Source organism: Poecilia formosa, unplaced genomic scaffold (genome assembly GCF_000485575.1).
Source record: "Poecilia formosa unplaced genomic scaffold, Poecilia_formosa-5.1.2 Scaffold106, whole genome shotgun sequence".
In the NCBI taxonomy this organism is placed as follows: Eukaryota; Metazoa; Chordata; class Actinopteri; order Cyprinodontiformes; family Poeciliidae; genus Poecilia; species Poecilia formosa.
In genome coordinates this window covers 1,658,730-1,670,604 of record NW_006800045.1, presented here as the reverse complement: position 1 = coordinate 1,670,604, position 11,875 = coordinate 1,658,730, and the positions used below count along the sequence as shown (strand labels likewise).

The window sequence follows — 11,875 nt, the reverse complement described above, 5'->3', positions numbered from 1 at the left end:
TGTTATTCCCTCATCAGAAACAAACCTGGAGTGTTACCTTAATTTTTTCATGGAGGTTTGAGCAATCCTTTAATCACGCTGGCAACCATTCAGTTGTGCTAAACGCCTGGCTGGACCTAGCCCCGCCTTTGAGGCGTAGCTCCTCCCCCACTCAGCTCCTTCAGACTAGCCAGAAAAATTAGAACTGCTGAGCTCATTATAGGAGCTACTTCTTAGAGCAACGCTGGTAAAAATGTTATAAGGTTAATATAGAAGTGTTGTAGTATGGAAAAAACATAGTTTCAGAAAAAAGAGTCTTTAAAGAGACATAGGCACAATTTCAAGGTATTAAATCAGGAAGTAACATTTCTTTCAAGACATATTTGATATATAATGTTAGTGTTAAATGAAGAAGCTCCATCATTTAATTCATTATCTCCTTAGGTGGAGAAAAAAACTGCAACATCTTTTAGAAATTTAAAGTAAGGAAATGCATTCCACTGTGGAAGAAATGCACACACTAATTTACTTATTAAAATAAATGTATATATAAATATATGTGACTGAACTTTGTTTACTGAGTGAATCACCAATATTTATAAAGTAGTGCAATTTAACAGTAATGGCAAAGAAAAAACACATCTAAGCAAAACAAGAATCAGAGGCAGAAGATGAAAAGAACCACAACAGACAGGCGGTTTAACAACAATCGTAATATTTAATCAAATGAGCCACGTTTGTCGAGTGAGGAAAGAACCACCTGTGTTGCATTAGATGAATACAGAAGCATATAGTAAAGGGTAATGTGGACGCAGGATGTGGAAAGGACATTATCACAGCGGCAGCAGGATATTATCAGTGACACGGCAGTAAATCAGACAGTGGGTAGACTGTATGACCTCCAGTTGGCTCCCATTTCAACACAAAACACCATCAATTCAAACATAGTTCATCTAATTTTAAGAAAACGCTTGTGATGCGGGGCTGGTTCGGAAATTAGCAGAATTTATTATGTGGGTCGGGTCATACTTTCTTCAAGTGCTGAATCTGAGAGAAACAAACGTGGGTGTTATTTTAGGAGGTAGTGGTTTACAGGGTTCCTTCTTTAACTTTAAGTCAATAGATGGCTTATGTTAGGTTTTCAATCATCAATCCATTGTCTACAGACTGACCCATGCTCGGTCGCAGGGAACTTGGAGAGAAACAAGTCCTGAAGCAGTACTTCAGGGCAATTTAGAGCAGGGGTGCCCAAAGTCGGTCCTTGAGGGCCGGCTTCCTGCATGTTTTAGTTCTCTCCTTTTAACGCACCTGGATCAAATGATGGCTCGTTAGAAGGCCTAAGAAGAACATTGACAAGTTGTTACTACAACCAGGGAGAGAACTAAAACATGCAGGACGCCGGGCCTCGAGGACCAACTTTGGGCCCCCCTGATTTAGAGTAACCAAAAAAAAAAGTTCAGGCTTGAATAAACTGACCCTCAATTCTCATCTTACACTAAACTGCAAATCCTGCCTTAAACACAGCAACAAATCTAAATTAGTTGAAAAAAAACCAGATGTAACCCAAAGGTTCTTCTCTGCCAGTAAGCGCTGATGTCCTTAAGCTAGATCAGTGTTTCTCAATCCTGGTCCTCATCGCCCCCCTGTCCTGCATGTTTTAGGTATTTCCCTTCTGCCACACACCTGAATTGTATCTCTGGGTGATTAACGGGCTTCTGCAGCACTTGATGGTCATGCAATCATTTGAATCAGCTCAGAGACACATCTAAAACATGCAGAGCAGGGGGGACGGTGAGGACCAGGGTTGAGAAACACTGATTTAGAGCAAAATAAAGACGCTCACGGTAGTAGAGAAATGAGACGGAATCGCCCTTTAGCCATTTGCCGAACCGGAGGTCTCAATCGGAAGCGAACTTCAGCTCCGTGTTGTTCATCATGTTTATTTCTTGATAATCCGTTGGATTACAGTGAACACTGATAAAAGAGCAGGTATATAAATCTAACTTATGTTGCTTACAAATATTGTATGCCAACCATTTTTCTTGATAAAGTTTTAAAACAAAAAGAACACGCTGCGGTCCAGCAGCCTAGGAATGCTAGTTGTTAGCCTATCCAAGGCTAACGCTAACGGTTATTTAGGTTAGCGGCTAATTTAGCCAATGCTAACGCATAAATGGGCCTGTTTCTGTCAACGGGGCAGGGTTTGTATTGTGTGGGCTTGCAGTGGACTGAATACTGTTCTTCTCATTTGCCCAAAACATACAAAATAGAAAGTTGTAAGCTATTTATCACAGGGAATGTTTTTTAAATGATGTCAGTATATTTTTTTCCACAGAAACAAGCAACACAAAATACAATAACTGGACCTGAGAGATATAATTTCTGTTTTTAGGTCCGTGTTGAGGTTTCCTCACAGTCTGAGAGCCTTCAATAAAGTCAAAGGTTTGAAAACTGTCCCTGCTGGAAACGCATTCCTGCAGATATCTATTCTCCAAAGATATGACTCTGTGAGACATCACTGTTGAACTGAGTGATCTCTGTTTGTTTTAAAGGAGTTATTCTCTCCACATCAGTACTACACACTCCATCACAAGCCAAAATGACATGCTGTTTGTAGGGTGAAAACTCTGGATTCAAGTTTCTTCGTGCTCAGGCTGGATGGAGTAAGATTCAAAGCCATCACTCTTATGCCAAGAATAGCAACAGTTTTCAGGGTTTTTTGTGGTACAAGGCAGAAGTCTGTTTTCTTTTATTAAAGGTCACGAGAAACACCTGTTGGCAAGCTGAAGACTGCAGAGGTCAACATGTGGAAGAGGGGCTTTAAGGCACACCATTATTGTGAAATGGTAAGTAAATAATGGAAACGTGTACTTTTAATATGAAAACTTGTCACATCCTATGGATTAGCACATGCTGGCGTACATTGCTGACCAAGGAGTTACACAAATAGTCTACCACAATGGATCTGGAGTTCAATTGTGCTTTAAAAAAAAAATCACCAAAGACGCTCTTTTCCCAGTCTTTTCTGGCAATAAGTTAATGGTTTTTGGTGTGTGGAAAATGAGATGCTTCAAAAAGCTCCCGATTGTTGAATCACAATCAACAATCGGGCATTGCGCCATTGCTGTTAAAATAAATACATAAATAAAAAAATAAATTCCAGTGTTGGTGGGGATTATAGGATGTAGTATTAGGGCCATACCTAGAATTAAAAAACATTTAATTACAACAATATGCTGTACAAGAATAAAGTTGAAATGATTTGAAACTAAAGTTGTAGTATTACAAGAATGAAATCGTAATATTACCAGAATAAAGTCATAATATTACAACTTTGTTCTGGTTTTATTTCAACTTTTTCTTGTGTTATTTCAACTTTATTCTCATAAGGGTTTATGCTAGTAATTTTATGTTTTTTATTATAGTAATTTAAATTGTTTTAATTTGGTCTTAATTCTCTGTCATAAGGCTTAAATTATGCCTGAATATTTCTCCTGTTATTGAATTGTAACTTGTTTGGTTGGATGGATTATTTTACTGCTCTAAGTTTGTTTTTTTGTGTTTGTATTTGCACTGATGCTTAAAGTGGTGCTGCACAGTGCCAGTCACTCCATCAGAGTAATAAACTTAGCAGCCTTCAATATACAGTGAGCAGAAATTTAGGACAAAAAGATAAATAACTTTCTACAGCATTTAAGCTCAATATGCATGAACACTTTTGCAGGGAACTATAAATCCACCTGTAAATGTGAGAAATGTTTTTTGCATGTGCCTCAGCACATGAAATGTGTTTAAAAATAACTACAAATAATGCATTTAAAATTAGTCTTATGGATTTCCTCCCATTTCCGTCAGGACTCAAGAGTTTAAATAAATACTTAATCCAGTTGTTCAGAGTCAGTCTTATAATTTACTGGTCCTGAAATAATTCCCATCACAGTGAACTTGGAGAGACTTGAACAAACTGCTGCGACTCTGCATAATTGATTTGTAATAAATAAGTGATGATGTAGAGGTGAAGAGGATACGGACGCTTGTGTCCCGATCGTGCCTTGGACAAACACGGCCTCATGTTAATGAGACATTGATTTCTGCAGCACTGAATAATGGAAATATTCATTACCTGTCAGCACAGAAATTCATAATGTAGGCGGAGGAGAAAGTGGGGCAGAGGGAAGATCTGGGAGGTCGAAAAGGACGCAGACCTGCAGGCTTTCAGGTTAAAGAAGAAACTAATACTGCGCTGTTCAGTTACAGCAGAACTGGACGACTCAAAGGTTCGCGCTCCCACCAGTCGGGTGTTTCTAACACTAAAAACTTGTATAATTAATTTTCCTTTTTTTTCTTAGCTGCAGATTCTGCGGTAAAATGTTTCTCCTGTTTATATTCTCATTTGGATCTGAAGTACCAATCAGATCTGAGTTTGAAATGCAAACCGGATGGATTGTGCGGAAGACGAAGGTGGACATTTTCTGCATTTTCTTTTCCCTGATAGTTTTCTAGAGATAATGATTTCATTTATAAATGGTTTCTGCAAGGTAACGACTTAACTTCCTGTTTCTGCATATACTTTTTCTCAATGGTTTTCTCGATAAGTTAACTTAACTAGACTAACTAACCCGCTTACATCAACCTTTTATTGCTCTGTCACTCCATAAAGATCAAATCGACAACAAGTGATGATATTCCAAACAATAACATTTAAAAAGTACCACTATTTACAGCAGGAATTTATCTATTTGCGTAACTATACGTTTCAAAATCAATAATACAATAGATGTAACACAAAATAGATAATGTGATATGATTCAGGCAGCAGTGGGTGAAGTTTTACTGATCAGGGATGCAAGGATATATCTACAATTGGAAATAATGTTTTCATATAAACAATTAGTGTAAAGAGTCTGGGTACACAGTGGATGTAGATGAATATTCTTATTATATTGGCAGCTGCCATTCTAAAGCACAGCCATGTTGATCGACCACGGCGCTTTGCACCCTGCTGAGCAACAAGCCGTCCTCCGCTTCCTGGCAGCCATCATGTCGAACTGAGCAGCGTTTAGTCGTACGGATAAATATCGCCTGGACCGTCCCAAAAGGCTGCGTGGAATTTACTGAATTTAATGCATCCTGTCACGCTCACCTGGAAAGGGAAGGAGACAAATACCAGAGAGTCGGTGGGGATTTCTGAAGGGCACTGGGCTGAGAAACATTAGAAACCATGTGTTCACATTTATGTTTTTTTTTTTTTAGAACTTTTATTATTTTTACAGAGCAGTTATACAGCCATACATCAGTAGTACATAACACAAGTGTTGACAAGATGAAGTTTTCCAAAAAATAAAAAACAAATAAAACATGTTAGCATGACATCTTACAACCTCAGCATCACATCTGTAGACTCATCACCAAACAACCCTAAAGTAAGGATACACTTTGGGCGGGACAGCTAAACACCATATGCCAAAAGACAAACTTGTTAGACTCATTTAATCAACAGAGTTTCTGCTGCCCCCAGCCCAGGTTACAAGTAATTTTTTGAAGTCTTAATGAGTAGGTTATTTTTTCCATTTGATATAATTCCCTTACTTTTTGAACCCATAAGTCGTAGGAACCTCTATGTGTTTTAAAGACTTTACATTCACACCACACTGCAAAAAATACAAATCTTACCAAGAATTTTTGGTCTAGTTTACAACTCAAATATCTGAGCGCATTTCAATAAGACAAAACTGACCTACAAGTAATGTTTTAGCTAGAAGTAGGAGTTTAAGTAAATAATTCATTAATATTGATGATAAAGAACTAATTCAACTGACAGATTATTTCACTCATTAAAAGACATATTCCCCTTAGTATAAATGAAATAGTCTTCCAGTTAAACCAGTACTTTTTAAAAATAAATATTAAGAAATTATTGACTTAAACAAGCTCTTATATTTTGCTGAAAGTTAGTTTTGCCTTAGTTCAAGTGTAATAAAACATGTGCACCAGAAACTAGACAAAAACACTTTGTAAGATTTGATTTTGCAGTTTGTGCTTATGAAACCAAAAAACTGACCCAAAGTATTTGTTCTAAAATTATAGCGAGCGAATCGGAAATAAAAACTCCACAGAGTGAAAGAAAGACAAGCAGGCACTTGGCGAACTGCAGGAATTAGGTCAGCTGTGAACGTTACGTGGGTGGACGGCTGCTTGTTACTTCAGATTAAAGCGTTTGACATATTGTTTTATTTTTTGTGGATGATGTTAATGTAATCGTGGATGTCACATGCAGAGACATTCTGAGCTGCTGAAAGGTCATCCAGTCACCAGTGGGGAACTTTAGGCCTGAGTGAAATCAATCCTGAGACCCAGAACAGACCAAACTGCAGGGCAGAGGGCGGTGGCTGTGCACCAGAGGGCTCTGCAGGTCTGTTCAGATGAGGGGGAAAACAAACAGTGGCCTGGTCTGATTCTACACTGATTAGTCATTATTATAATTTTAGGTTTCGTCACGGTGTCACATTTCAGTTGCATTCTAATGTTTCAGCTCAACTTTTACTTTAGTCATTAAGTTACCAATTCTTTTCAGATTGAATAGAATTGGTTGGAATAGCTCTATGGGCATTACAAAACATGTTTATTAAATTTTTTGCACACAATCATTCTTACATAATGAGATTTTAGTCGGATCAGCTCTGCCTATTTTGAGCTGTTAGGACCTCTTGTCACTTTAAATCCAAATAATCTGCTGCTGACCATGCCCCAAAATTCAACGTTTACACTGAAAATGGCTGCAAACAGATGTGCAATTATACAACTGTAAATCTTTGAAAAGCAGAAGTGGAGCCTCCTGCACAAATGATAATGCACCAACTGATTTCTGGAGGTTAAGTCAACAACAAAACACTTGTCTTTTCCAGCAGTCATTGTACAGCATATACACTGGTAAAACCAGCTGACCAAAGGTGTTGGAACTCAGCTTGGGTTGCTAGGTAACAGGTTGGGGTTACTGGGTAACAGACAGTACCTGGAATTCTGGAAGATTTTGAAATGGCTCATTTTCCAGACACCAAAAAACATTAAGTTATTGGCAAAAAACATTGTTTTAAGGGCTTGGGCTGTTTTTAGAATCAGTAGAGATGCAAATGGAAGAACAAAAAAATGTGAAAAATGAGAATGTTTGTATATTATGTTTCCTATAAATATACTGAGGACGGAATGGGAATGACAAAGGAACTAGAGGGGCTAATGACAGGTGAGTGAATGCAGCTGGGAAAGCAGCAAAATGAGGAAATAATTAACAGCTGGGAAAGGAAAGCAGAACAGAAATAAACACTAACACAATGAAACAAATCTAAAACATAACAGAACAAACAAAAATGGTGAAAGACAAGAAATATAAAGAAATTATGAAAAGAGCAGATAAGTGAAATTTAAAGAATCATAACAAACCTGAAAACTGTTATTATCTCACTGAGTATTAGATTCAAGTGGATGAATTAACTGGATTCATCAAGTTATGCAGAAGGTAAGGAGAAATTTATCTGGGTTTTACAGCAGTGAGCCTTGATGAAAGTTTTATTTTAAATTGTCAAATCAGTTTGAAATAATTATATTGTGCATTTTGTGTGTGTTTATGTGTGTCTTAATGAAGGGAGAGTTAATAAAAAGCAGCTCTAGTTACAGGAATCCCGCGCTGACAGGCGGATCTCAGAAAGAAGGAGAGACTCAGAACGAAAAGCAGCAGAATGAGTTCAGTCCGAGCGTGAAACGGATCGCTTAGCGGAGAAAACAGGCGGCGGGACCCGGGGGAAACCTGCGGGAGCTGGCGCGTAAAGCTGGAGGAAAACGGCGGGGCGGAAGAGATGCGATGTCTGCCCCACAAAATAAAAACCAACATTTAACCAAAAAACTCCAAACTCTAGCTTTTAATCAAACACAGAGCCTCACCAGAGACGATTAAAAGTTTATATCGACTAAATGGAACCTGTGAAACACCTAAATGGAATATTCTATCTTTCTCAATTTACAGGAAATAAAAAGTTTATTTTGTCACGAACTTAAACTTTCTGGAGAACCAGTTACTAAAACTCTATTTTAATAATATCTGAAGTTGTAATATAAACATTTAATGACAGATGGTGTTAACTTGTTTGACTTTGGGGAACAGAAACAAAAAACAAAAGAAAAAATTTGAAATCCAACAAAATTTACATAAATTGCTTCCAGATTCTCTCACATCCGACTCGATTTTGCTTAATTTTTCACTTTCCTCCGCAATAATCCCTCCATCTTAATCTGAAATCATCACCGGAAACTCCGCGCGCGGTAACCGCCGCGTCTTTACGCGCGTGTCTGGCACCCGGCGTGGTGCGCACCGCTCCTCATTCCTCTCCAACTCTTCGTCAGTGTGTCACAGACCGTCTGAGCGCGCAAACACGCACACGGCCACCCTCTCTCCCCTCGCGCACGCCTACAAACGCACGGACACGCGCAGTTACGCACAAACACTTTTTGTCAGACCCGGGAGGAGAGGAGCGAAAGAGAAGAAGAGTGAGCTTCAACTTGTCTCTGTCTGGTTCTTGCGTCCACCAATGCGCGGATTTTATCCTTCCTCCTGCAGACAGGACCGGTAAGCCACCAGCTGGACCAGACTGGAGTATGTAAAGTGATTCTGTTCGGCGAAGTGCAACAGAACCAGAACAGAAAGAGGAGAAGAGATGGATGAACGGAGTTATTGTCGCTCTTTGCCGACAGCTTTTCTCTGCGTGGTACTTTTGGGATTTACTGAAGGGCAGTTCTTCCCAGGTAGGAATTCCGCTAATTCCTCTAATTTATTTCTTATTTTTTTTAAGTTTCTTTCAAAAGAAGAATAGAATATTGTTGTGTGGATTGATTTCATGTCTGATCCGCGAAGAAAACTTGACATATGACCCACAAAGAATCTGCTGAACCCTTAAAGTTCAGGTGTTGAACTTTAATTTCTTGTTTAATTTGTTTAATTTCTGCGGATAGAAGTTTTCCCTCCAGGAATCTGATCAAACTTTAAAGCTTTAAATTGTTTTAAACACGAGTCCAAATTACAGCATTTCGCCAAGTTTTCCCTTTTTGTATCTGCGCCCTGAAATCTGTAAACATGATTTCCTGACACATCTCTGACCATCAGATGTCCATGTTCACTTTTTCCACGACCTTCAGATCCAAATATAGGAGGCAGAAGTCTGAGCCAATTTACCTGAATTTCTGTGAAAATTTCGGGATCATCCGATATTCCGGAGCGCTTTTTACGCACCGGAGAGTTGGCGAAACCTGCACGTTTTGAAAGACTGTATGGAAAAGCTCTAAAACACCGGGCATCATTTTATTTAATCCTGAAATACTCACTTTTTATGTTACTATTTACACATTTATGTGTAAGAATATAATAGCCAAATTGTTCAGTAAACATTTAAACGAAACGCATCCGCTCTGTAAACTCAGCTGTCTGTTAAAACTTTGCTTTCCTGCTGGTTTTTAAGAGATCGTTGATTTATTACTGGATCTGAAGTTTTACCATGATGGGTTTCAGCATGACAGTGCAGCAGCCTGTCCGCTTTGTGTGCATGCCGCTCTCCCAGCTCGCTCTGCTTGGTATTCATGACCTGTAGGATCGCAGAAAGAGTCTGCTCTGAAGGGGAGACTGTCTCCGAGCTCTGAATCCTCCTTTAACTCTTCATACATCTCCCCTCTGTGTTCCTGCGGAGCCACAGACTGAGCCGCTGTCCGCGCGTAAAGATGCAGCGGGACTTTCCTGTTGGCTGTTAATTTCAATTAAAAATCTCCAGACACAAAATCAAACTCATTCATGTCTAAAACAATCTCTATTTAAAAAAAACAACAAAAAAAAAAACCAAACAAAAAAACCCCCCAACAAAAACAAACCGAAAAGACTTTAGTTTATACCCCTTGCGGAAGAGTGAAAACTGAATTTTACAGCCACGTGTAAATAAAGCTGCATTTGCTTTCCTTTTTATAATGTTCATCTAATGCACTCAAAACCTCCCGACTTGGACATTTTTACGCATAATCGATTTTTATGTTGTAATTTTCCCTGTAAATTTGCTTTAGAAACAGCTTTTCAGGGTGTTGTTCGCATGCATGCCGTTAGAGGGCGACATTGGTCCATGTGATCTGAGGTTCCCACGCGCACAAGCCTTCAGAGTCACCGGGATGTTTCTGATGATCCCTTGTTCTCCCTCTTCAATCTGACTGATTTGAAGTTAGCAAAGAACTCAATTTAGACACAATGGCCTTAAATTTGGTGAAATAAGATTTAAATGAGCCTATAGATGTGTGTTAGACAGCAAGGAAAGAAAAAGGTAAAATGTAATGCTTGTTTAATGAGGTTAAAGTCATAAAAAAGGATTTATTTTTGAGCTTTTCTTGTTCAAGTTCAGGTAATATATTGCCGATTTATGTTTGATTTTCTTCAGCAGCAAGGACAAAAAGGATGAAAGGAGGAGAGTGAAGGAGAAACGCGGTCCGACATGTTGAGGAGGATTTAACATCCTTCAGGTCAATTAGAACAGCCGTGATATGATTAGTGAGAGGTGTGACAGGAACATGTAGGGGAAGTGGAAAAAACAGAATGAGTAGGGAGGATAGGAAAGGTTCGGGAGGTGAAGTTTAGATGAAAGACTTTAAGGAAGAATGAGAGAAGGAGGAAGAGACAGGATGAGGTCACAGGGACGGGATCGCAGAGGAAAGACGGGATGAATAATAGAAGAAAAGAGCTGGGAAGCAAAGAGGAGGTGAAAGGACGAGACTGTGGGGAAGCAGATAAGTCTTGTCCTCCTTTGTGTCGCTCATCACTCCCATCCAGAAGCAGAAAAATAAAAGTGGGATGGAGAAAGAAAATGACACTAAGTTGATTAGGTCTGACTGTTATTGATTGTCTGAGTGGTTAAAGACAGGAGAGCTTTATGACAGGATGTGTGTCACCTCTTCAGTATGCTGGCCGTTCTCCCTCTGTGTGTCAGCCTAATCCACGGCACTTATTCTATTGGCCTGACGAACTGACAGCCTAATGGCAGCGCATGTTGAGTGCTGCTGGTGTGTGCGCCAAACGGACCAGAGACCACCCAAAAAGCAAAGCATTCTGGGTAGGTACAACAAAAACAAGCGCACTAGCCTAGCGCTAGAGGAAGAAATGGCTTATAGTTTTTTTTTTGCCAAAGACAAAAGAGAAAATCTCCTAAAATCTGACGCCTCTCCATTTTTGTTTCCATTTTGCGAGTTGTGCTCATTGTCTTCTTTAGAGATTTTTGTGTCGTTTCCTTCAGTGGTTTTTGGAGAAGCGCCCCCACAGGCGAGGAGGGGAACAGGTTGCTCAGTTAGTTTGGTTTGACTCAGTAAAGTGAGAAAGAGAACCACATCAGCTGAAAATGTAACAAATGTAGTTTTGGTTCTGAGTCGAATCAAACATACCGCACTGTGAGGTGGGAAAACATCTTAATGTTTCAGTTACATTACAGTTCACCAGTAGAGGCATTTGCTTTAATCATAAAGTTGCGCAAATTAAAAGTATGAAACCTCCAGCATGTATCTTTTATAAAGATAGCATGTAGCGTAGCATTGCACATTTGTATTTTAACTTTCCAAGATGCATTTTCTTTCAAATATTTTAGATATGCTGCATGAAAAATCTAATAATTGGGGTTACACTCCACAGAAAAATCTGAGAACTGAACCACGGATAGTCTGATTAAGACCAGGCAGAGTTTATGAACATAGCTGCATGTTCAGCTGAATATGCTGCTGGAGTTTTAACAGCATTCATGACCAGAAATATTAAAAAGTCAGAGGTTAGGAAGTATTGAGCTCATGTTATTCCACAGACAATCTTTTTTTATTACAGCTGAGGGTTTTATTA

At 39.1% G+C, this 11,875-nt stretch overlaps 1 protein-coding gene and 1 long non-coding RNA gene across 5 annotated transcripts in view; both read left to right on the top strand.

Annotated features, from left to right (window-relative positions):
- Positions 1–1,815: 1,815 nt before the first annotated feature.
- On the top strand, positions 1,816–2,632 carry LOC103143246 (uncharacterized). The gene is made up of 3 exons (XR_001663008.1): positions 1,816–1,968; positions 2,372–2,421; positions 2,532–2,632. It is a non-coding gene; the product is annotated as an uncharacterized LOC103143246 (long non-coding RNA).
- A 5,708-nt stretch (positions 2,633–8,340) lies between these two features.
- LOC103143276 (receptor-type tyrosine-protein phosphatase T-like) overlaps positions 8,341–11,875 on the top strand; it is a 221,905-nt gene continuing 218,370 nt past the window's right edge. For all 4 annotated transcript variants that reach the window (XM_016675116.1, XM_016675114.1, XM_016675115.1 and 1 more), the window contains exon 1: positions 8,341–8,772. In XM_016675116.1, coding sequence (XP_016530602.1) covers positions 8,685–8,772 — 88 coding nt within the window. In that variant the 5' untranslated portion in view covers positions 8,341–8,684. The remainder of the gene's footprint in view (positions 8,773–11,875) is intronic.